The 27782-nt window shown below is 35.3% G+C and overlaps 1 protein-coding gene across 1 annotated transcript in view; it reads left to right on the plus strand.

The window, feature by feature from the left end:
• The window catches only part of TMEM232 (transmembrane protein 232), a 248137-nt gene that overhangs the window by 34500 nt on the left and 185855 nt on the right, over positions 1-27782 (plus strand). The window contains exons 3-8 of the mRNA XM_032403542.1: positions 6251-6362; positions 7787-7892; positions 10456-10613; positions 14713-14812; positions 17601-17767; positions 25635-25768. Of these exons, the coding sequence (XP_032259433.1) occupies positions 6251-6362; positions 7787-7892; positions 10456-10613; positions 14713-14812; positions 17601-17767; positions 25635-25768 (777 nt within the window). The remainder of the gene's footprint in view (positions 1-6250; positions 6363-7786; positions 7893-10455; positions 10614-14712; positions 14813-17600; positions 17768-25634; positions 25769-27782) is intronic.

Genomic DNA, 27782 nt, shown 5'->3' on the forward strand with positions numbered 1-27782 from the left:
ACAACTTGCCACAATGAAATATAGCAGACATGTCCATACTTGGCATAATGGGACTTATTAAGACAGGTTTCAAGAAGAAGCCACATCTGGGGCACCTGGGTGGCTCAGTTGGTTAAGCCACTGCCTTCGGCTCAGGTCATGATCCTGGAGTTCCGGGATCGAGTCCCGCATCGGGCTCTCTGCTCAGCGGGGAGTCTGCTTCTCCCTCTGACCCTCCTCCCTCTCATGCTCTCTGTCTCTCATTCTCTGTCTCTCAAATAAATAAATAAAATCTTTAAAAAAAAAAAAAAAAAAAGAAGAAGCCACATCTCACAGTAGTCCATGGAATGGAGAAATGAGGAGAGTTATTCATCTGATCTGTAGCTTTTTGTCTAGCATTTTCCTTGGTCAAGATTCATTCCATAGGTGCTAACTCATCCATACTTCCAGTTTGTGTCATCCAGCATGTGGCTACTCCAAATGTAGAGGAGGAGGGGCAGCTCACTGTTTTGGGCCATGAAGATCATGCAGATAGGAGTCAAGTGAATCTGAGACTCTATACAATATTTATGGCCAATACAGGTACTAATCATGGAGACCTTATAGCCTTGCATTTTGTGGAATGTTTTCAGGTATCAGATTTTTCTTATCCCTAAACTCAACTCAGTATCAGTAATTCACTAGTGAAACTACTCTTTTTTTTTTAAAGATTTAAAAAATCTTTAAAACAAGTGGAGGGAGGGGCAGAGGGAGAGGGAGAGAGAATCTGAAGCAGACTCTGTGCTGAGCGTGGAGCCCCATGCAGGACTTGATTACATGACCCTGAGATCACGACGTAGCCAAAACCAAGAGTTGGTCACTTAACCAACTGAGCCACCCAGGCACCCTGTGAAACTACTCTCAAAGGTTTCCACTGACTTTCTAAACATTAACTCTAATGATCTCTTTGTCCTTAGTTTTGATATCCCTGCAGATGTGTATTTTTGGTCATGCTCCTTATCTTCATTCTGTTCTTTGGTATCTCAGTCTAGAATTGCTTGTTTGTATGGAATAGGCACATGTTCAAATTAACTCAAGCAAAAGGAAAATGTAATGGAAGGATACAGGGTTGTCTTGTGGAACCTGAGAGCAGAAGGCATAGCCAGGCCTCATTCATTCATTCAGTACTCCTTATGTTCTCTAACTGATACTGGAGATAAAATGGTCAACTTTGACAGATGTAGTCCACATCTACACTAGACTATAAACATGAAAAGGGTAGGGGCTCTGGTTACACATTTGTAAAGTATCCAGCATATTGATTGGGTGCTACAATGGTGAGCAAGTAGCTTTCTGCTTTGGGATGCTTTGTTGTCTTGAATGACCTCTCAGCAAAAGCCACCTCTTGGTTTTATATGACCATTCAGCTCTCACATCAGCTACTTAAAATATCAGCTGATTATTCAAAATCCCCAGAGACAGGATTAGATTGCTAGCTTGATTCAGATGTCTTTTGTGACCCAATCAGCTACAGTTAAGGAGGTGGAGTCATATAGTACTAGTATAGAAGTTGGACCCATTGGTTCAATAGGGACTATGAGTAATGAACAATTCTCAGAGAAGGAATTTACACCCCAAATTATACATATATTTGAAATCCATTGTAGTGCTTCCCTGAATCTCTATTATTTTATTGTTTCTTCTTTCTCTCTTGCCTCTAACTGTGGGATCTGTCCAAAGATCTCCCTTGACCATTTTTTTTCTCCATACTCTTCCTCTTGAAATTTTGTGGCTGTGAGTATCACTGATAGTAAATGAATCTGAAATCTTTACTTCCATATCCTATCCACTTCCTAATGCCTGCCTCACAAGTCTGTTTGGATTATAGACCTCTCCACTTGGATGCCTCACAGGTAAATGATAGCCATTTGTCCAGAACAGCACAGATCATCTGCCCACATTCCTCCATCTTATTTGATGTCAGTTCTCTACTACTAATTGTGTAGGCTCAAAACCTCGAGATTATCTTTGTCTACCCTCACAAATCTTCTCATATCTTATTAGTCATCAAGCCCTATTGATTTAGCTTCCGCCTAATCTCTCATATTCATTTACTCTTCCTTATTTGTACTGCCCAAACTGCAGTTCAGACGTTTATTACTTCTTACCTAAATTGTTGAAATAATTGCCCAGTGGTTTATCAACAGTCATTCCTCATTTAAACCCATTCAACAGATGACTTTCGGTTTAATCATCCTAAAGTACAGTATAATCTCTTAACTCTTCTGCACAATAGTTCCCTCTTACTTATTAAATAAAACTCAAACGTCTGTGCATAATATAGAATTAGCACCCACTGCAACTAAGAATATCTAAAATAGCAATGCCACTTAAATAAAGTAAAAGTTTTTCTCTGAATGTAATCAGTCCAGAGCTGGTATGGTGATCTGGGACCTAGGTTTCATCTAACTAGCTGCTCTGCTGCACGTGGCTCACACGTAAGGCCATCTCATGGTTTATTGTGGCACTGAAGCTCCAGCTATCACAGTCGTGCTTCATGCAGCAGAATAGAGGAATGGCAGAAGGGCTTGTGCCCTTTTTTTAAGTAAACATCCCAGAATTACTAGCTGAATTTTGCTTACATTTACTGGCTGAAACATAGACATACAGGCATACCTAACTGCAAGAAAGAGTCTTTTCATAAGAAAAGGAGGAGAATAGACACTGATGTAGGCAGCTATAAATCTTTGCCATGGACCACCATTCAATGCCATTTATGTTTGTTCTCAACCCAGAATTTCCGTCTTCATTTCCTATCGTGATTTTAAGCATTCCGTCTGTCTATGCTGGGTTAAAATTCTTATTTTTTCTCTTTGGTCCTATTTGTATTAGTTAGGGTAAATTTGAAACAACTATAGAAAGAGCCCTCTAATTTCAGTGGCTTATATAAGATAGAAATGTATTTATCTGACATAAGAAGTCAGTGGGTCTAGGCTGACAGGACAGCTCTGCTTTTGGGGTCAGTGAGGAACTCAGGACCTTCTTTATCTCATAGGATTTTGTACTCATCTGCCTAATCAAAGCTGATTCAGCACTATATTAGTGTTCCAGTCCACAGGAAGGAGAAAAAAAGCATCATTCTAGAGAAGATGGTGTGTCTTTAAGTTAAAGGTGACCTGAAATTTGCATATATTACATTTGCTCATATCCCACTAGCTTAGCCATGTGCCCGTATTTAGCAGCCAGAAAGACTGGGAAATATAGAGTAGCTACATGATCATGTGCCAAAGAAAAGGCAGAGAAAGACTTTTGGAAGGACAGCTGCTATTCTGTCATATTCCAGTTCCTTGCTATTCCTGTTATAGCTCAAGTGCCATTTCTGCAAAGAAGCTTTTTCTGAATCTTTAACCCCAAACAGTAATGCTTATAACTAACAGTTATCCAGCACTTGATATGTACTGGGAACCAGACTTTGTGTTCTGATTTGATACTTTTCAGAATTCTACAAGATTTTGTCCTCATTTCCACATACGAAAAATGACAGTTCACACAGATTAAGTGATTAAGCAAAGATTATATGACTAGGAACCATTGGAATCATGATTTCTACTTCCAAACTCCTACAGGATTTCATTTTTTTTTTTTTTTTTAGCACATCTTTTTATTCCATCTCACTTCCCTCCAGATTGGGAATTTTCGGAGGCTGAGTCTGATTTCTCCTCTAGTCCTCATTGTATATAGCAAAATATCTTGTGCGTAAGAGACTTCTCTTAAATATTTACTGACCGAATGCGTTGTCAGCTAAAAAGAAAAAAAGTTCTGATAAATAGTTTAGGTAGGGTATTAATACAAAGTATATTTTTGTTATATGTAAAATTAGAATGATGTTCTTTATTTACTACCTGTTCCACAGGACTGCACTTATTATATATTTGCAACACATTACATTTATTTATTTATTTATTTATTTATTAAAAGATTTTATTTATTTTTTTGACAGAGAGAGACACAGCGAGAGAGGGAACACAAGCAGGGGGAGTGGGAGAGGGAGAGAGAGAAGCAGGCTTCCCACTGAGCAGGACACCGGGATCATGACCTGATCCGAAGGCAGACGCTTAACGACTGAGCCACCCAGGCACCCCACATTACATTTATTTTTGAAGAAAGTAGAATGTGTGAAGAAATAAATTGAGGTTGTTACACAAATTATCATATAATGATACACAAAAAACTCCTAAGAAGCAAAAAAGACGCTTTAAAGAGTACATATAGGCATTTGAAAAGAAAATTTATTTGTGATAGGCTAGACATGGTTCAAATAGCTATATTTATTTCCCACTAAATATTTACTGACATGAGCTATGGGACACCAATTAAGGGACTCAATATCTATAAGAAAGCTCAAAGGCATTCACTTTCCATGTTTTCAAGGATTCATTACTTTCTTGTAATTCCCATAGCACTTTGTACAAATGGGAAGATTAAAGCTATTTTGGACTCTTCATGAGGATCAAAGATACGTCATCCCAGATTACTATTGACAAAGAGTTTTCAGCCAGCCTACACTGTATCTGTCTAAGCAGATGTCTCCAAGGGCAAGAGTGAGATAGAGAACATGAAATCAAGAATGATGTTAACTTATTTCAAAATGCCCAGTTCTAGCAGAGTTTGTGCGTGCTAACACCTCAACTATTCCTCTATTTTACTATAAGCTCCATGAGGGCAGGGCTTTTTATTTCATCCTTGTATCTCCACTTCCAAATCTAATAGGAGATGGTCAGTACCTCTGCTTATTCTGTGATCATTAGGCACTGTCATTGCTTTTACATACATCTGTCTCCTCAATAGGACTGTGACTTATGCAGGGGCAAAATCTGATTTTTATTCATGTATTTTTTTCCCTGGATCCCACAAAGCAACTAATTCAGTAAATTCTGAATATAATAAGTTGTTACAAAAATTTGTTTTATTTTTCCAGACCACTCCTTCTAATAGCATTGACTCCCAAAAGTTATTAGACCACACAAATAAACAACTCATTGATTCTACTACCTATTCACTATTCATCTGATGTCACTTTTGATCCAATGCCCTTCTTAAATCCTGTGGTATATCATTATAATCACTCTACTCATTCTCTTGCATACACCCTCAACTTATTTTTCCCACTTCTCTTTGAAATGCTTGTCTACTCTCTCTGCACTTTCCCCAGGGGTTCCTTTCCATTTGCAAGACTTTGAATACCACATGTGTCTTTAATGACTCAATAATGACTCCAAAATTGATGTATCTAGCCTGAACTTTCCCCCCCTGAAATTCAAACTCATATATCTGACTGCCTATTCTATGTCTCCACTAGGATGGCTATGGTTGTCTCAAACATAATATATCCAACATTGAACTTATTCTCTACCCTCACCCCAAATCTGCTTCTCCACCAATCTTCCCCTTTTCAGAAAATTACAGTTCCATCCTTCCAGTTACTCAGTTCAATCATGACTCTTTTTTTTTTTTCTCTCATGCCTGATTTCTAATTCTTTGGGCAGTCTTATTGGAGCTAATGTCAAAATATACCCATTATCTAAACTCTTCTTTTTACTGACATTGCTATCATCTTGATCTAAGCCACTATTCCATCTCACCTAAGTATACATGTGCCTCCTCCCTTGCTACCTCCCACCTTTCCACACTCCAACTCTCAAAAGACATTGGAATGATCCTATTAAAACTTAAGTTAAATCATGCCACTCCTCTTATCAAAACCCTGCAATAACTTCTCATCTCATCCAGAGTTAATCTGGCTACTTGTCCCTCTCTGACCTTACCACATACATCTTTCCTCCCTTGCTCATTTTATTTCTGCCACAGTTGGACTGATTTCACTTGCATGGAAAGAATAAAAATTTAGCTTAAATTGAATCAATACTGATATATGTGAGGAGATAAATCAGTCTTCAACATAATTGGAGCTGTGCTGGGTTTTACCTATGAAGGAGGCATATACCAACAAGACTTCTGGCAGCCATTCCAGAAACTTTTCTTACAGAGGCTACAGAATTCTTTTACATCATGAGAATAATGTTTCTTAATCCAAGAGTATGATTAGATCAATCTAGGAGTCCTGTACACATATATATTTTTTTATTTTACTGATTTCTCTGTATGTGTATGAAACATTTTTATTAAGGTAAAGTACTTTTTCAAAAGAAAATAGTTACACTTAGCCCCTAGATATTGATTAATTAAAATTTGGGAACTGTTAGCTATAATTATTGATTTGTTTTTGGTTTAGTCCATCATTTTCAATCACAAAAGAATTCATCTTGAGATTCAACCAAACAAAAAATCCAAAAGAGAAGAAAGAATTGTTGGACCTAGCTAGAAAAAACATTCTAAGATGTAAGGTAATAGTACACTATTTGATTATTTAATATATGGACTTTCTGTTCTAGTCGGTGGGTGGTTACATGTTCTAAAATATCGAAAGTAAAAATAAGAAATACCTTTTTAAAATCATTAAGTATCATTAAAGATACTAACGCAAAGTAAAATTAAAGCTTACAACCAAATAATTCAATGTCAAATGGCTTTTTTAGGTGAAGATTCTCCATAAATTACTGAAGAATATAACTGTTGACACTAGTCCAAGAGTTCACCACAAAATATGAAAGGCTGGCAAATAAATTCTTGATTATAATAATTCCACTTTTTCCTAAAAAAAAAAAAAGGTTGACTGAGATATCATGTGTCCCAAAGAAGAAAGGAAGCTTCCCTAAACCTTCACACGATACATGCACAATATACTGTGTTCTTTCTCTGTAACAAACTATTCACCTAACTGGTAGAAAATACAGTCTTTAAGAGTATGCCATTAATTTCTAAATTTTCAAAAACATATCAAAACAGACAGGAAGTGAAATCAGTCCTTGTTTTGCTTTTCTTACATTAGATCCAGTTTATGTTAGGCAGAGAAATAATATATGTATTACCAAATATACATACTACCAATATACATATATATGGTACAAATATATATATGGTATATGTGTATATACATATGGTACATATATACCATATTACCAATATACATAATATAAAAAAATTCATGAAATAACGGTTGCACAAACTGGAGCATAAATTAAGCCATCTTTTTTGTTGTGGTGGTTGTTATTTCCCAGTATTTCAGTTCACTGTTGCTCACATATTTTAAAATTTTGAAAAAATTTGATTAGAAAAAGAATATTCTTCTGGTACGTCTGCATGCTGAGAGGTGCTAGCAGGTACATTCATCAGTGAGCTTTTGTCCAATTGGCTAACTGCTCCCTGGGGAAACCCCAGGAGTGGGCCCATTAAGGGAAGAGTGGCAGTCTTGGTATCTGTTTCATGTTCATTAATTTTAGTCCATTCACAGTGAAGTAGCCAGAATTTTCCGGCCAATTGGCATTAAGCTAATTTCTGTTGAATCACATCCAATATGCTTTTCCTTCTAGAATCAGAGATGCATTCTCTTGGTGGGGTAATGAGGTAGAAGTAAACCCTTGAAAGTAAAGAATGAGAATTATTTTTAGCAAATAACTAATGATATAACTCAGAATATTAACAAACATCCTTTATGTTTCAGCACTAATACAATTTACATAAAATAATCAAAAATAAAAATAATACAAGCAAAAATTTTTAAAGTTTTATATAAACTGGCTATAGAGCATAGCCTCATAGAATGACTTTCAGAATATAGTTAAAGGATAATCAAAATAAATAAGCAAATAAATAAATTTGTAAGAAGCTATACCTTTTGATTTGCCTTTTTCATGCTTCCCCATAACAGAGAAAATTGGGTCTCAAAACCTTAGGCTCTGGGAAGCATGTACATCTTCCTACTGCATGGACGGAAGTAATATATCTCGCTCAGTGCAAAGGAGAAATCCAAGATGGTATGTACTCTTACTAAGCTCTTCTTAGTTACCCTGAGTGTTTTCTAGATTAGCAGAAAAGGCATAACTTGTGACCTTTAATATTTAGAAATTGTGCAGGAGTCAAGGAAAATTTGCCTTTCTCTATCGAAATATCTGGTAATGTTTCACTGTGAAAGCTCCTTTTGCAATTTTGAATTTATGAATTTGACTGCTCAACTTTTTAATTACAAAATTGTTTTAAAAACTTTTGTTCAGCACAGTCTTCATTGCTTTTCTCTAAAATTAGTAGCTAATTAAAAAGTAATATAAAATGTCATTGAAGTGATTTTCAATTACAATAGGCAGTATACTTTTGAGAAACTTGTTTTGGCATTTTATAATTCTTCCTCATAAAACGTTAACCAAATGGTCCTTTGTTTTCCACTTATTTTATTTTATTTTATTTTTTATTTTATTTTATTTTTTTTAAAGATTTTATTTATTTGACAGAGAGAGACACAGCAAGAGCGGGAACACAAGCAGGGGGAGTGGGAGAGGGAGAAGCAGGCTTCCTGCAGAGCAGGGAGCCTGATGCGGGGCTCGATCCCAGGACCCTGGGATCATGACCTGAGCCGAAGGCAGACGCTTAACGACTGAGCCACCCAGGCGCCCCTCCACTTATTTTAAACAGCCGTTTCACTCATTACTTTTTCATTTATCACTTCTCATTTATATGTCTCCTTCCAAACCATCCTCCAACCAATAAAAAAGAAAGAAAAAAACATTATTTTTAAGGAGGTAAAATTCCTTCTATCATTATCTGAATTTTATGTGTATGCCTTTTAAAATGAGTTTTAGAATGTTAACCATATGAGGTCAGAGAGTATTTCCCCATGTAAATTGAGTTTTGTAGGGCTATCTGGGAGGTTTCAAGCAACAGGAAGAATAAGAACAATTCTGTATTTAACTTGCCTTTATGGCACTTTAATCACAGCGCTATCCATAGCCTGACCTCTATTAAATGTTTAAATGATATTGAAATAAACACCCCTGGCTTATCAACAACCAGCAGTTACTTACTTTTCTTTGCCCATTAAACCTCTTTTGTTCAGGTATCCTGCAATCATGGGATTCAGAAGAGGACTGGCCCTTCCAGCCTGGGGGCGGGGTAAGGGGTGGGGGTAGTAAGTCATGGGTGATCTAAAGTAATCATGGGATTTCCTTTTACTTGCCAATGATTAGATTAGGAGTGGTCACAGGACCTGGTCCTAATCAGAGATGTAAAAATAGGTCTATTTGAAGTATTTTTATTGAATTGCTTTTGAAAAAGATAGGCCTAGGAAGAAAGCACCTCTTCCCTCCCTATACCTTTTGATTCCTCTCCAAATGGCTTGGTAAGAGAAAGATGCCTGGAGCTTGTGTGGTCATCACTGTCACCAGGTACATCAGAAGAACTAGAAAATGAAAGAAAAATGCATACAGAGGGCAGGTATATGAGCCAGCCCTACAGTCTTTCCATCTATGATCTTGTGAAATAATAAACATACTTATTTTGGAGACATTTCTTTGTATTTCCTGTTACACACAGTCAAAAGCTTTTTCATTCTTCAAGATATTGAACTCCAAATAAAAACCCTAAATATGAATTCTTAGTACCAGCTCCACAACTGAAAACCCTCCACATCTGTGTCTTACGTATCTCTTGTCTGCTCCTCATTCTATAGTTCACCCTCCATGCAGCAGTGATCATACTAAAATCATTTCTAGTGACTTCTGATTATGCTTAAAAGAAGCCCTGACTTACAAGGCTCTGTATGATCTTATTCTTAGCTGTCTTCCCTACTTATTCATTATGCTCCAGCCATACTGATCTCCTTTCTATTCCTTGCATGTGTTGGGGCTTTTCCTTCCTCAAGTCCCTGCATTTGCTGTTCTTTTCAGATATTTACATGGCAGCCCTTCAAAATCTTTGTAATAACTTGAGGTGTAATTATCTCTAGGGCCTTAGCTCTACATTCTTCCTCATTCATCTCCCGTGGGTCCTATTTCCTCTGCCTTGATTTTCTAGTTTTCCACTCTTCTCTTTATAGCACTTATCTTTAGCACTATCTTTTGTCATCCAGTTCTGCTCCATTTCCCCATCATTATTTTTATGGCCTGGTGATCTATTTTGTGTTGGGTGGAACAGCTGGAGCTCCTTGGGCATCTCTCTCTCTCTCTTCTATCTCTAGCTCTGTAGTCTCTCCAGCTTAGTGATTTCTGAGTAATTACACTTCTTAGATGGTAGCTAAGTGTTCCAAGGCTAGCTATCTTGAAAAAGAGATCCAAGTGGCAGCTGTATGGCTATTTCTGAGCTAGCATTTTATTGGTTAAAGCAGTCACAAGACCTACTCAGGATCAAGGGGAATGGGTTGTAGACTTCACTTCTTGACGGGAGGGGTGTCAAAGAATTTGTAAATATTTAACATTTTACATTTTTCATATTTTAAAACCACAATCTGGTTTTGGTGACAACAAATAGTTAACTATAAGACTTAATTGTAGCATGTAGACAAAAGCATGATCTTCAAATTATGCAGTTTCTACCTTTTTAATATTTCAGAAGCTTTAAATATGCTTTATGCTTCCCTGGACCATGCTTCCTTTGATTATGATCATCTGCCTACCTTATTTTTTGTTGCGGAATCAGTTTTATATAGACTCTGTTGTGATGCATTCCAAAAGACATACTTATATTCAGTTGAAATAAAGCTGATAAAGGTATGTTTTTTTAAAATATTCTAAATATGTTGTAATTGCTACACATACTACATGTAGTCACATGACAGCTGTTTTAGGATCTAAACAGGCCATTTGGTTTTATTATGGAATATTCTCTTGTTTGATAGTTTGTTTTAATCTTCTCTCTACATGTGGATAATACATTATTACTTGATATCCAAATGGAGGTAGTTTGAGAAAATATATTTCCACCAACTATGTAAGAAAATAATATTTAGTTAAAATCAAGTTTAAATGTATGTCTGCGTATGTGTAACTTTTCTTTCTATTTTAAGGATTTTTAAATGCCACTTTCCATTTAAAAATGCCAACAGATAACCTTAACTAGTTGCCCAATTTGAGAAAATGAGTTGTTCTCTCACTATTCTGTGTCATTTAGAGCCGTAAGATAGGAAACTATCTTCATGGGGTTCATGTTTTAGAAGGTCTTGGATGTCATATGGTTCTACTCCCTGTGATGATTGCGGTTGCCTGTTGCAAAATTTATTATGAGTCCAAAAAATTTAGGTTAAGTAGTGGTTTATTGCAAAGAAAATAAAGAAAAGCAGAAGAAAAAAATATAAGAATATATATTTTTAGGATATATGTATTTTAAGAATTACTTGCAAAAATTATTAAGTATTATTTGCAAGAATAATTTCTTATTCAGTTTTGACTGTGAACTGTTAGAAACCAAACATTGAAAATATTCATGAGTCAGCCAGGGCATTTTTGGAAGATACTATATTTTAGTCCTTAGAACTCAAGCCTAGATCCTCTCCAACATGTTTGGGGGTAAAAGACTTACGGAGACCAGGAGAAATTCAGAGAGCACGTAATAGATGTAATGGAAATTGAACGTGCGAAGAACTGAGGCTTTGCGTAGAAGAAGGATGGGAGAAGAGAGGCAAGATGTTACCATGATGACTTTTTCTTCTTTTTCCTGTTTCCCAAACTGTCCATTAAGGAGATATAAAAAGATTATAAAATTATTATAGAGATTTAAAAAGATATCTACATTTCTATATTAATGATAAAAGAATGAAAGGAGAAATATAAAGCAAGTCTGGTTTTCTCCCCTTTTCTTCTCATTCCCTTTAGGGACCATTTTCCATTCGTTGCCATTTATATTTCTGCTACCAATAAATGACTCTAAAATAAAGTTTTAGCCATTGCATAAATTATTTATAATTTATATACATTATGTCATTTATTTATTTATTTTTAAAGATTTATTATTTTAAAGAGAGAGCACATGCATGAGCGGAGGGGAGAGGCAGAGGGAGAGGGAATGAGGGAATCTCAAGCAGACTCCCCACTGAACACGGAACCCTATGCGGGCCTCGATCCCACAACCCCGAGATCATGACCTGAACGGAAACCAAGAGTCAGATGCTTGACCAACTGAGCCACCCAGGCACCCCATCACTATGTCATTTATTTTTAAAAGGATTCCTATATCTTCTCATCTGAAAGTTTAGACAATTTGCACAGGTTCATATAATAGCTGTGTACACTTAGAACTTAACTTGCACAATGTCTTGCACAACGATCATAATTTAGATGTATTAGACATATTAACTTATAACAATCCTAAAAGGTAAGTGTTATTATTGGCCATTATTTTACAGACTGTGGCATAGAGAGTCTAAGTGAATTATTCAAGGTCTCAGCAGAGAAGGTTTTGAAACCCAGAAGGTTTTGAAACCCAGTGGACTCTCAGCTATAATGCTATACATTTACCTTGGCTCTCAGATTTACTAATTTCAAAGTCTACTCCTTATTGTTCTAGATAATATAAATTAGCTAGTAGAAATAAGCATGCTCTATAAGTACCTTTGATTTCAGGCAAGAAGCCATTTCAGTTATCTTCCTTGACTTTGTAGAATTTTCATTATATATCTGACAGTCAGTTGGAAACCTCCCTTTTGATCTTTTCTTTTTGACAGTATGATATACTGAAACGTATTGCCAGGGAAGCATCACCCACCTTCATATGCACCATTTTTTGATAAAGTAGTATATAGCTCAGCATTAGGAGGAGCCAGAAATATTTGATTCCATAATATTATTTACTTTCACATTTTGTGTGCCTTCTTTCCTCGGTATTTACCACTGAGTGTATAATCCCATCTTAAGTATTAAAGTCTACTTAACTGAAGTGTAGAGAATAACATATAAGCAACGATAGTTTAATACATTTTAGATAGAAAATGTTCTTCAAGCTTCTATAAAAAAACTTGGAGCACATAACAAACCATTAAAATATAACACATAATAAATATTATTCATCTTTTCTGTTTCACTATTAGATAATAGAGTCTGATAAATGAAGAGAAGTAGTCATGGAAAGAGAAGGAAAGAAGGGGAGTAAGGAATAAAGGAAGGAAAGATGGTAGAATGAAGAAAGAGAAATTGACAAGGAGAGATTCAGTCTAGGAGGCAAAGCTCAAGCTGTCAAGCTACAGAAAGAATATGTACACAAATGAGACGAGGAAAGATGCACAGAGGGTCCCAGAATATTTTAGAGATACAGAAAGGCAGATTTTTTAATAAAAATTTAGACTTTCAGAATATTATAGATGAAAGCTTTTAAAACCATTTTTCCAAGCATAGTTATAACTAGGGATAGCCTCTGGGTCAGGTGAAACTCATGACCAAATTAGGGTATAATACAGTGATCATTCAAACTGATCTGTTTTTCATGTATTTTTCTATTTTGTACAATGTGAAATTTTTCAAAATGAATTTTCCTTTCAGTATCCATCTCTAATTCCTTTCAAATTATTCCCCTTTGATTAATTTTCATTCATTGTCTATAACAAGGGGTATTTTTTATTTTAATATTCTCACTTAGAAAATAGCAGTATTCTTTTAAATGATCTGACAATTTCCACTTCCCATCTAACTTCAATCTCTTAGAGAAGCATAGTACTATATCAAAGTGATCTGTATGAAGAGATCCCTTGGATATCCTTCATAAATGTTTTCTTTTTATTTAAGTCTATAAATGGTGCATATTTATAATTTATAGATACATTTATAAATATTGGTGCTGCGTTCTCAGAATTTATTTTACCAATAGAATTTTATGATAAAAATACTTGGAAATCACTGCTATAATAGAAAATTCATGACTTTTGGTGCAGCACAGTCTTGGGTTCAAAGTCCAGTCATGCCACTTATTTGTTAAATTGTCTTGGTTTAATCACTGAGACTTGGTAGAATCATCTTTTTTGTTTTATTATTATTTTTTACATATGGACCTGACAGTACCCTGCATCATTGTTAAGAGGATTTGGACTACATGTATCTTGATAGTGATATTGTTTTATTTGTTTTTTTTTCCATAATCTTATGCTTTAGCAATTTAAGAATTTGTGTTCCATTTATTTCTATGGGTTGTGGGTTTTTTTCTTATGTTCTGTGAAAACTTGCACATCATATATTTTTGCAGATATTCCATTTTCTGTATTGTATGTAAAACAAACATGCTACACATGAAACTTCACAGAGGTAAGATAGTAGTGTTTATTTAGCAATGGCTTTTTTCATAAGGGAATTGGGATCTTAGTGTAGCATAGTATGCCCAGGCAAAATATTTCTCAAAACTATCTAAAGAAATGTTTTTTAAACTGTTTTGACTGAAACTCATAGAAAGAAATATCTTTGGCATTGCAATCCAGCACACACATAATGCACACTGATTTATTTCCCAAAACAAGGAACTGTGCAATGTACTATGATATTTTCTTTTCTATTTTGTTTAAAAATCCCCTCTCAATTGATTTCATGACTCACTTAAGGGCCATGACTTGCAACTTGAAAAATACTATTCTACAGGACATGGAACAAAATAGCATTCAGTCTTGGTCATTATATATAATGTAGAGATGATTTATAAGATTTTCTTGGCTGAACCAGTATTTCAACCTTGATATAAATGTTTTAAAGTTATTTCAAAAGCACATAAGCTCAAGTGAGTTTGAAATTGTTTCATCAAAAGCAAATGTAATAATAAAATGGTTTAGTTTCCTTATAGTTTCTAAACATCTATTGATGCAACACAAAATATTTTTTTTTCTTTTTCTTTTGACAGATTGGCTATTTGGTCTTCTTACGACTTTTTATATATTTCCTGCATGGTCACCTAGAAAGTTTTAAACAACATTTATTTAGGCTTCAACCATATTTATACGGTAGACTATCTTTTATTTTCTGTACTTATAAATGTTTTATGTTATAGTTTGAGAAACTCAGACTATCACTATAAAGAACATAAACTGTATTTTATTTTTCATGAAAAGTAATAGGTGCAGTATTTCAGAACAAGGCTTCTGGGCCAGACTGCGTGGGTTTTACTTTTAACTTTTCTACCTAACTAAGTGCATGATCTTGTTTGTGACTCAGTTTCCTCATCTGTAATAGTATCTACCTTTCTAGATTTCAAGAAAGTAATTTTATATTTTAGTAAGGTAATACTATGACAATGTAGATACTGAACTAGAGTAAGAAGAATGTGGATGCAGGGCATCAGTTAGCTATGACATTAGTTGGGCAGGAGATGTTAACCATTATGAACTTTTAAAATGGGAATGAGATAGAGTAGAACAGTTTTGAAAAATGTTTAGGAGGAAAAAGACACTAAATTTGGTGATCAATTGGATCTATGCTATATATAAGGGAAAATGAGGAATTCAGGAGGAATCTTAAATTTTACATACTGACAAATACAGTCAAGATAATGTACTCTAAACTGAAAAAATTCTGGAGAACCATTGGACGTGTTGAGTTACATTCCCTCTATACCTGCATTGTTGAGAGTTCTTTTAATCATAAATGGATGTTGATTTTTGTCACATGCTTTTTCTGCATTTATTGAGATGATCATATTTTTAGCTTTCATTTTGTTAATGTGGTGTATCACATTGACTGATTTGGGGATGTTAAACCATCCTTGTATCTCTGGAATAAATCCCACTTAATCATGGTGTATGATCCGTTTAATGTGTTCTTGAATTTGGTTTGCTAATATTTTGTTGGGGATTTTTGAATCTATGTTCATCAGGGATATTGGCCTGTAATTTTCTTTTCTTGTGGCATCCTTGTATGATTTTGGTAGGGTAATGCTGGCCTTATAAAATGGGTTTAGAAGAGTTCCTTCCTCTTCTATATTTTGGAAGAGTTTAAGAAGGATTGGTATTCTCTTTGAAAGCTTGGTAGAATTCATCAGTGACGCTGTCTGGTTCTGGCTTCTGTTTGTTGGGAGGTTTTTGATTATTGATTCAGTCTCCTTACTAATAATCACTCTATTCGTATTTTCTATTTCATCTTGATGCAGTCTTCGTAGGTTGTATGTTCCTAATAATTTATCCATTTCTTCTAGACTGTCTAATTTGTTGGTGTATAATTGTTCATAGTAGTCTCTTATGGTCTTTTGTATTTCTTTTTTTTAATCCTTTTTTTCTATTGTAACATCTCCCTTCATTTCTTTTTTTAAAAAGATTTTATTTATTTATTTGAGAGAGGGAGAGGGTGAGAGAGAGCAGAGCAGGGTGAGGGGCAAAAGAGAAGCAGGCTCTCCGCTGAGCATAGAGCCCAATGTGGGGCTCCATCCCGGGACTCTGGGATCATGACCTGAGCCGAAGGCAGACACACTTAACTTACTGAGCCACCCAGGTGCCCCATCTCCCTTCATTTCTGATTTTACTTATATGAGTCCTCTTTTTTCTCTTGGTGAGTCTAGCTCAAGGCTTGTCAATTTTTCTTTTCAAAAAACTTTATTTTTTAGTTTTAAATAAACTTTTTAGTTTAATGGATTGAATAAAGAAAACAGGTCAAAAGAGGAAAAGATTAGTATGTTGTAGGATAAGAGATAAAAAAGAGACTCAAGATACAAGAAAGGGAATATTTGGTGGAAAAAGTCATGGAGGAGAGAATAGGAGATAATAGAAGTGTTTTGGAGACTGCCCAATAAATTGCACCACTACTACAAATTCTGACAGGGTATGAAACCAAGACAAGACTGAATAAGAATTTATGTCTATCATATCACTTGTTTTGACTTCTTCATACATTATAATCCTCTTTTTAACTCCTCACTGTGTTCAGCATAGTGACTCATTAAATAATTAGATGATAGTGGCAAATAAATTTTGAAAAATTATGTGAATAAGATCTCAAGATCTCACATTAGTTTGTTATTATAGATCTATCCCAAGAAAACCAATAACTTTGTTTCATATAAGGATAAAATCCCCAATTTTGCCCTTCTGTCAAATACTGTTAAGTAGAGCCTTACTTATGCTATATCTCTGTCTTTAGCAACAGAATGATTTTTACCTGGGGCCATTAGCAACTGCCTCCTATCCATGTAGCCATATAGTAGAAGAGTAGTTATTATTATTTTTTTCCACTGTCAATAGATTGAAACTCAAAAATTGTCTAAAAGTTTACAAAAAGAACAGCATAAAGATATTTCTGTTAAATACCACATAGTGTTATGTTGAATGACATAATTGTTGTTATATTTAAAATATATTCTTTCAAAAATCAACAACAATAACATCTTGAAAAAGAATAAAACTGGAGAATGTAGGTTAACAGTGATGATTTGTTTGTAGGATTACAGTTTCAAAGTATCCATTATGATATGATAACATATGAATGTTATAACTTGATTTATTTTCACCTGGAAGTTTTCAACCATTATTGTGCAGTAACTATACTTAATTGGGCATTCGACTATTATGCAATTGATGTTCTGAATTATATAAACTCTTACGTATTAATTATTTACCTTGTAGTTTTCTATTATGCCAGCAGGGGTCATACATAACATTATAAATCTTGAATGGATGGGGGAATGGATAGCAGTTTCAGCATCTAAGTACTGAATTTAATTATATTTTAGTAACTAAAAGACAAATGAAACACAATGCAAGATATTAATGAAATATTCATCACAAATTATTTTTCTTAAAATAGCACTTTGTTTCTCTGGAGAGTCATATTACAAGTATCCAAACATCTTTTCAAATGTGCAATTCATTCTGAAAACCATGGAAATTATATGCAAAAGAGAACTCCTCTCTGGATCAATTTTTAGCCCTGTGGAAAACAAGAAAAGCTATAAGAACATAGATTCTGATATGGTGAGTATATCCTAGTGCATAATGAGTCAGATAACATTAATATGATTAAATAATTGTGCTTGCCAATACTGTAACATTGCTGAAGGTGAGTTTAGCTGGTGGTGGGGGTAGGGTGAGAGGAACAAATAGCAAAAACAATAAACCATATGCACAGTTCCTGGACAGTAGTTAATAGGATTAGCAGTGGGGCATCAGTATGCACCACTATGACTTTAAATAGAGTAATGTCATAATATCTTTTTCCTTATAGATTCCATCTCAGCTATTTAATCGGAAATAGCAACGCCATTTAATTTATAAATGAGGATTTTAAGATATTACATTTGTATTAAAAGGAAAGTGTATAAAGTACAGGCTATTAATGAGAGCAATTGTCATATTTGATGCTTCCATAATTCATATGTAATTACATTTAAAATGCTATTAAAATCAACTGAAATGTTTTTAAATGGTTCAGAATTGAGTAAATAAAATAATCTCTAGTATATGAAAAATTGTCTTTTAATTTCTAACTTGGACATTAGTGATCAACATTAGAGAAAACTGTCCCAATCATGTAATTCCTTGGTATGTAATAAATTATGTATTATGCGAACAGAGCTGCAGTGAGCCATATAATCGTTCATATATATTATAGGCTGATGTACCTCAAAAAACAAACTTCAATCTCTGGGGCTCATATGTATTTCCTTCTCTCACATATACTCCAAAAGAAAGCAGTGAACAGTTTGAAACCTTGCTTCTTTTGTTATTTTATTTTTTGTTACATATACTTATTATTTCATAGTTTATAAACAGAAAATTTGTTTTTCTAATAATTTCTTAAAAAGGAAAACATACGGGGGTGCCTGGGTGGCTCAGTCAGTTAAGTGTCTGACTCTTTTTTTTTTTTTTTTTTTAAGATTTTATTTATTTGACAGAGAGAGACACAGTGAGAGAGGGAACACAAGCAGGGGGAGTGGGAGAGGGAGAAGCAGGCTTCCCGTGGAGCAGGGAGCCCGATGTAGGGCTCGATGTGGGGCTCGATGTGGGGCTCGATCCCAGGACCCCGGGATCATGACCTGAGCCTAAGGCAGACGCTTAACGACTGAGCCACCCAGGCGCCCCAAGTGTCTGACTCTTAATTTTGGCTCAGGTCGTGATCTCGGGGCTGTGGGATCAAGCCCTGTGTCTGTCTCCATGCTCAGCTTGGAATCTGCTTGGGATACTCTCCCTCTGCCCCTCTCCCCACTCATGCGCACTCTCTCTAAAATAAATAAATGAATAAATCTTAAAGGAAAACGTTTAACATAAGGGAAGTTGAAACAACTAAAAAAATTTAAGATTCCTTTTTCAAATAGTTGTATTATGATTTGCCTCACAGTTTTCCCATGCTTCTCTTGGGCCCTTTCTAAAACCAACTAAAACATAAGTACTTAAGGAAACACATTTAACCACATCTATTTGTAATCATTATAGGCTTTTGTGTTTTCTCTTTGGCTCACTACTTGGTGAATCATTGACATAGAGTGACATATGCTAAGTAATTTTGAATCTTTTGGTTATAATTACTAATGAGCACCAATTACTTCATGCACAAAAGGGATCTTGTTTTTAAGTTTAAAGAATATTTTAGCAATAAATATATAATCTATGATACTGAACAATGGTAAGAACATTGGTCATGAGAAGAAAGACATGCTCAGCAACTGACTGTATGATTCAGAGGAGGTCCGTTGAGCTCTCTAAATCCCCATTTGCTTATCTTTAAAAAAGACTTCATCACCACCGCCACCACCACCACCACCACCACCATCATCGTAATCATTATCATCATCATCATATTCACCCTAACTAATCTATAGGATTGTTGTGAAGATTGCAAAAAAGCATGTGCCTTGTAAATTATTGAGGGCCGTGAAAATGTTAACAATTATTATTGAACATTATATTTAGGAACTCACTTTAACTTAGGCAGTTAAATATAGTAATTTTCATCTAAGGACATGATTATGCTGACTAAATAATTGTGTTTTACTATGAAGTTAATTGTGCTTAATGTGTGATTTGAGTGTTTTTGCTTAAAAAAATAAGATATTGTGAAATCTTGACAATATGAGTGTTCTAGTTATGAAGCAGGCAACCTTCAGTGTTGATTCTGCTTCTCTTTAAGAATCTAAATGTTCAACAAAGCAGGAAAGAATATCCAATGGAAAAAGGACAATCTCTTCAACAAGTGGTGTTGGGAAAATTGGACAGCTACATGCAGAAGAATGAAACTGGACCACTTTCTTATACCATACACAAGAATAAATTCGAAATGGATGAAAGACCTGAATGTGAAACAGGAATCCATCAAAATCCTAGAGGAGAACACAGGCAGCAACCTCTTTGACCTGGGCCACAGCAACTTCTTGCTAGACATGTCTCCATAGGCAAGGGAAACAAGGGCAAAAATGAACTATTGGGACTTCATCAAGATAAAAACTTTTGCACAGCAAAGGAAACAGTCAACAAAACTAAAAGGCAACCTATAGAATGGGAGGAGATAATTACAAATGTCTTATCAGGTAAAGGGCTAGTCCAAAATCTAAGGAACTTATCAAACTCAACATCCAAAAAAAAAAAAAAATCCAGTCAAGAAATGGGAAGAAGACACAGACATTTCCCAAAGAAGACATATAAATGGCCAACAGACACATGAAAAAATGTTCAACATCACTCATCATCAAGGAAATACAAATCAAAACCATAATGAGATACCACCTCACACTGGTCAGAATAGCTAAAATGAACAACTCAGGAAATAACAGATGCTGGCAAGGATGCAGAGAAAGGGGAACCCTCTTACACTGTTGGTGGGAATGCAAACTGGCGCAGCCACATAGGAAAACAGTATGGAGGTTCCTCAAAAAGTTAAAAAAAGAACTACCCTACAATCCAGCAATTGCACTACCAGGTATTTATCCAAAGTATACAAACATAGTGATTCGAAGGGGCACGTGTACACCAATATTTGTAGCAGCAATGTCCACAATTATGGAAAGAGCCCAGATGTCCATTGACAGATGAATGGGTAAAGAAGATGTGGTGTGTGTGTATATATATATATATATATATATATATATATATATACACACAATGGAATATTACTCAGCCATCAAAAAATATAACTCAGCAAGAGTGAAATCTTGCCATTTGCAACAACATCGATGGAACTAGAGGGTATTATCCTAAGTGAAATAAGTCAGTCAGAGAAAACAAATACCATATGATTTCACTCATGTGGAATTTAAGAAACAAAACAGATGAACATAGGGAAAGGGGAGGAAAAATAAAATAAGATGAAAACAGAGAGGGAGGCAAACCATAAAAGACTCTTAACTATAGGAAACAAACAGGGTTGTTGAAGGGGAGCTGGGTGGGGGGATGGGGTAACTGGGTGATGGGCATTAAGGAGGGCACTTGAAGTAATGAGCATGTGGTGTTATATGCAACTAAATAATCACTAAATTCTACCTCTGAAACTAATAATACAGTATATGTTAATTAAATTGAATTTAAATTAAAAAATATAAAAAATAGAAAGATGCTATCTAAAAAAAAAAAAAAATCTATCTGTTCTTGTCAATCTTGGTGCACAAAAGCTACAAGGAAATGGAAGATTCCTGCCATACAGCTTTGCCTGAACTGGAAGGGGCAAAATGTCAACACATGAAAAGAATGTATCTGTTTAGGGGTGCCTGGGTGGCTCAGTCGGTTAAGTGTCGGCCTCTTGCTTTTGGCTCAGGTCATGATCTCAGAGTCCTGAGATAGAGACCCCATGTCGGGGTCTGTGCTGAGCACGGAGTTGTCTTGTCCCTCTCCTCTGCTCCCCCCCCCACTCTTGAGCTCTCTCTCTCAAATAAAGAAATTTTTAAAAATCTAAAAAAAAAGAGAATGTTTCTGCTTAGAGTGGGACAAGTCACTAAGTCTCTGTGCCTTTTTCCACAAAGAACAAAGAGCATAGTTTCAATCTTTTCTAAGTTCTATTTCAGCTCTATACCTCTGATTCTGTGAGGGGATTATAACAGATTTTAGCCTATCAGATTTATTACTGTCCTTTTTCTCCTCTCATTCCCACACAATATAAAGAATTTGAAAGGTAGTGTAGCCACAGTGCTACTAAAATTTCTGGTTCAGCTAACTAATTCAGTGCTTGATTACATGTTTGAACATTGTTCCCCAGTTTCAGCCCAATTTCTTCAGTATAGCTTGGTCTAAGCCAGGCTCTCCCATTCAGTTGAGTACTTACCCATTCAATATCCATCTCTCTCACCTACTGGGAGAAGACAGGAGGAATCAGAGAGGAAAATGGGAATATAAACAATACATCTGTATTCATCCCCCTCCTTTCTTTGTTATTGACATGCCATAGTAGAGGATTTGAGGATGTATTCTTACAGCCCTCCTTTTCCAATAATGCTCAAAGGTCCATGACAGCATATTTTGGCCACTGCAAAATATTTTGTTTTTAATATATTTATCCGCGTTGGAGTAAAAACATAAGCATTTAATTTGTTTTCCAAGTGCTGCCATAAAATTGCTGAAAAAATAAAGAATTCTGTAGGATATACATGTTAGGATACACACAATATGGGTGTTGGTTCTATTTAAGAATAGGAAATTTCCTTTCCCTGCTGCTAGAACCCATTTCTTCTTTTAATATCATTTAAAGCTGATCCAGACGCAAGGTTTCCATTGACTTTGACAAATGGTGCACTTTAATTAGCTCTGTGGCTTTCAGAGCCAGAACACTGGATTGAGTTTTCCACTCTGTCTGTTGCTCACTAGCAGAACTCAATTTGCTGAGTACAGTTGTCACATGATAGTAACAACATAGTTTTTTGGAGATAGTAGATTAAACTCAACTGAAATGCAGTAGACCCTTTACTAAATAGCTGCATCTGTCCTAAAGTACAAATAGTTTTCTGAAAACTAGGAAACACACAGAGTTTACATTCAATTGTGATTAGCAATCTCATCCTCTAATGCTTTAAGTACTTGGGAAGCCAAAGGCATTATCTAAATTTGGGACATTTTGTGCTATACTGCAATTGTACATGGTTACTAGGGTTAGACTGAGACACACGTTCTTTAAAATTAGAAGCATTATCCTATGATTCATGTCCTATCATCTAAGTAGCACATTTGTGTTAAGAGGTCCTTTCATGGCATTGTCAACCATCCCCAAAATGACTAAAAACAAGGATGAAACTCAAAAAGCTATCTCTGAACATCCAAAATACAGCCCATTCTTCAAAGCTCATTACTGTTATAAAAGAGAGTCTGGTCTGATATTCAGAGCTTGTGTACTCAAATTTGCATAAAATTCAAGCTGATGTGGTTATCTGAAATTTCAGCCAACACTAGATTAATAGCACTTTTTTAGGTGGACTTCTCAAAATAGGTATTGTACAAACTGCACTGATAGCTTGTTGGAGAACGTAATTGAGAGGATGTGGCCACTGGTTTCTCCCATGAGCTGGACCTGGGCAATCTGAGGCTCCTCCCTGGAATGCATGTTCTGCTCACTGTTCCCACAGCTGGAGCCATTTCAAGGATGTAGCCTTGAGAGGTCAATGTGTTCTTGAGACCATCTGGGTGGTATAAGTGACAACCCAGTTAAGGCTTCCTATAAACCTTAAGATTCAGGTGGGTGCAGAGATTTGCTTGTCTTGCAGCCACCTAAGATAATCCTCCTAAGTAGGTTCCCTGGCTTATTAGACCTATCACCTACCAATCTGGAGTGGTCTGTCTCCCTCTTTAATCTCTGTTTGGCCTCTGTGTACAGGGTCCAGTTTGCAAAGGAGCATAATCCAAAGCTGGGCAGCAAGGCATGGAGATGAAAGAACTATAGGAAGTGGTCATAAAGCCAAGAAAAAAAGGAAAGAAGGAAGAGAGGAAGGAAAGGAAGGAAAGAGGGAGGGAAGTAAGGGGGTAAAAAGAAAAAGTTCTCTGGGAGTCATTTAATGCCCTGCTCAGTGTTTTTCAAACTGTGTTAAAAGAGCCCTCTCAACTTTTTTTTTTAGATTTTATTTATTTATTTGAGAGGGGGCAGGGAGGGAGGATGCGCAAGCAGGAGGAGGAGAGGGACAAGTAGACTCCGCGCTGAGCATGGAGCCTGTCTCAGGGCTTGATCTCACAATGCTGAGATCATGACCTGAGCCAAAATCAAGAGTTGGAGCTTAACCGACTGAGCCACCCAGGTGCCCCTGTCTTACATTATTTTAAAATAAAGCTTTTCTATGAAATATTCTAACATTCTAAACATTGGCTTGTTTTCATTTGCCTTTCTGAGTGATTATTCCCCACAGTCAGTAGCCTTGTGCAGAGACTTTATCTTACTCATGACTTTTATCTCCAGCATCTGAGTTCCCAACATAAAAATAGATCAGTACACATCTGTGGGACTTGACTAAACAGTTTACTAGAAACTTAATATACCTTAGTTTGAAATTTATATATGAATTTCTGGCCTTTCAACTTAAGAATACTTAACATGACAATTATCTTTAAATTGTAGATCTGATGTTGTTTGTATAAGAAATGAGGATTATAAAGCCTTTTGGAGTCTCTTTAAGGGTTTCTTTTGAGCATAAAAGAATGAAATATTAAGTACATATCATAAGATGTGTATTTGAATCTGTATTGTTGGAAAAAATTCAATGAGAGTGCTATGTTATCACTGTCTAACAATAAAATCAGGTTTCTTTATACCAGTTACTTTAGTAGATCAGTTAATTCTATGAAACTATTAGGAAGCATTTCCAGAAAAAACAAACAGATAACAGCCCATTTTTTCCCCTGAATTTGTAGACTTTTAAAATAGTTACTTAGCAGACATTGACCATGTCCAGCTAGGCATGTATATTTGCCCTCAAAGTGGAAATCCACATTTTAAAACCTAATTTGCTGTTTGATCATTGTTCAAACTTTTCCCTGTCCTCTCCTCCTTGGGTGTCAGGAAGAACGAAGTCATATAGGGTCTAAGAAGCACATTGTTCTAATAATTGTCCTGTAGAGGATATAGAATTTTTGTCATAGTGTGGAACTGATGTCATTGAACACAAGGGACCCATGTGAAAAGCAATTAAGACGTTAGGTTCAGGTTAACAATTGAAGGGAAGCAAAATTTGCTGCCCCCAAATATGACTCTTTGGCATAAGGATTATTTTAGGCTGGTTATTTTTAAGAAATCACAGACACAGGAGAAGCTGTGAAAACTGAGTAGAAGTTACCCTTTTTGTAAGAGATATTTACATTTTAAGAAAAGTCTCCATTTGTATGGGTGTCTCCCTCTCTGTACTAGGAAGAGAAGAATGATTCTAAATCTCTAGAAACCCTTATCAGTGGAGAAGGCCATGACAAATCTGCATATTAACCTTACCCTTGTTTACTAGGCTTTTCCTGTTAACCATCCATAACTGCCCATCCTCCTGTTTTGTCTTTAGCTAGAGATGTTATATAAGGTAGTGGCTTGGGCCATTTTGAAAAGTATTCCTGGGTCTCTCCCATGTGTACAGGAGGTATACATGTTATTAAACTTCTGTTTGGTTTTCTCCTATTAATCTGTCTTTTTATTACAGGGGGTGCAAAGGTCTCAGCCAAGAACCTGGAAGGGTAGATAGAAAATTATTTTTCCTCCCCCACACTATATATATTTACAAAAATATACTTAAGTAAATTGCTCTTTTTGGTGTAACATGAAGTTTAAGAAAATAATGCATTTTCATTTGAATATTTAAAATTTCCCAGGAAATTCATTTTCATGTTTATTCAAGTCAGATAACTCTTTTCCAGATATATTTTTATGTTTTAATTCCAGGAACATTTGCAATTTAATCAGGGAGGATATGAAGTTAACCACCTGCTCTGGCACTGTGTTGCTGCCTGGTCATGTGTTCAGAAGAATAGTCCTCAGCTGAATAAGGTGCTTGAACATCTCATCTTTCATAAAGGGAAGCTTCAAAAGAAATGCTGGTAAGAGGGATTCTATAAATCCAAAGTAATTCATGGAGAAACCTTTGTGTTTAAATGTTAAATAACCTTTGTACTTAAATGTTAATCACACCTTAGTTGACTATGAAAATAATTTATAATCTCAGTTCCAAATGCAAGGGCAATTTATATATTTTGTATTAGCTCATTTTATCAATAAATTGTTCCTATCTCTCTCTCTCATTTTTTTTTTTTGCTAGTTTGCATGCATGTATTGCTTAATTTATCTTTATCAAATGAAATTTGTTATTGATAAGAAGTGCCTCCCCCCATTTAAAACATCCTTTATTTTTTAAGTTGTTAAACAACAACAGTGAGGTACAGTTTATTATCCTTGGAGGAAATATATTGAGATTCTGTTTCTTTATGTCTTACTTGTAAAGTATAACAAAAATAAATCTTGACTGATAAGTGTTCGTTTCCTCCTGTACATATATTAATTTGAGAAGGAAAAAGAAGTCTTAAATTACTACCAAAGAGGACATGGGTTCAATGGAGGGGAGAAGAATTTTAAAGGAGTATTTCTGAGGAAAGTGATCAGAGGAGATATCCCTTTTCAGTATTTGAGGATAATCAGAGTTTTGAATTCCTCTTCCAATGCTAATGGTAATCATCATCATCATCATCATCATCATCATCATCATCTGTCAGGCCATAGCCAAGTTGCAAATTCAATCATCATATAGTTTTCTTAAAATTAGTTCCTGCCTCTGGCTACCCACTGGCTGCCCACTCTACACCAAAGGCCTTTGTGTATGTAATTTCTAAGGATCTGGAGGATTCCTTATGAAGGAAAGGTGTTTTCCTAGTCTCATTTGGAAGTTTTTGGGATTCCAGATCAAGTAAAGATTTCTGGAGGATGGCTTAGAGTTTGCTTAATTTCCTAGAAATAGCCTAGTTCAGAAGATGTTTCATCAAGAACTTATTCTGTCTTGTCCTGTGATGGGAGAAATCTACTCAATACTGCAGTTAACAAAGATTGTGATTCTTTTATGTTTTAAAGCTAAGGATAATATCTTTAAATAGGAAAATTACAATGCAAATAGAATATAATTTTAATAAGTATATCCTCATACAGAGTTGATAAATACAACAAAAATTAGAGATTCTCACTGGTGCAAAGTTGGTTATTCTGAAAGCCATGGTGATTCTTTCAGACCACTCTTATTATAGCAAATAAGTTGTAGGGGATTCAAAGATACAATTTAGTTTTCAAAAGGGTATAGAACTATTTTAGCTCTTGGAAGACTCTAATTTGATTTAAAAAATAAGAGAAATTACATTTTAACATATAAAAATAAGTATTTCATGACTGTCAAGTTTATTTTCAAAGCACTCTAATAATTACCAAATAAACAAGCTTAAAGAAATACTGAGATAGTAAAAGTGGCTGAGTAAGAATAGCTAATTCTGAAAGTCAAGGAATTGTTTCTTTAACCAACTTTGTTTACTGTACGGCATCAACATTGATTTAATTTGTTAATGATTTTTCTTGTTAAACAAACCAACCAACCACAGGTCCCAAATGTTGTCACTTGGACCAAGTTCCCAAACTAGTGTATAATATATAATCTAATTGCAGTTTCAACATCCCCCAGAAATTTAGTCTTAAAAAGATCAGCTAGGAATTTTTCAGTCTGCACCAGTGAGTCTACCACTTAGACCATTTCCATCCCCCTAAAAAGATGAGATCATCTACGTGATGACACCTTGCTTTTCCCCCTAAAAAGCAGCCTCACCTAGAACAATTCTTCTCTTTTGCTAATAACTTTCTTGTCCCAATGACCCTCCCTCTATAAAAACCTTCCAACTCCTTGGAGCTCCTTTCTACTTGCTAGTTGAGGTGCTGCCTGATTCATGAATCATTTAATAAATCTAATTGGAACTTCAAATTTACTTGCTTGACTTTTGTTATTTAACAGTCTTTAAGGTAGTTATTTTTTTATACTTAGTATTTTACAGATTTGGGGCCATTGGAGATCATACAAAACTATTC

The sequence above is a fragment of the Phoca vitulina genome, unplaced genomic scaffold (genome assembly GCF_004348235.1).
Source record: "Phoca vitulina isolate PV1807 unplaced genomic scaffold, GSC_HSeal_1.0 scaffold6, whole genome shotgun sequence".
NCBI classification, from domain to species: domain Eukaryota; kingdom Metazoa; phylum Chordata; class Mammalia; order Carnivora; family Phocidae; genus Phoca; species Phoca vitulina.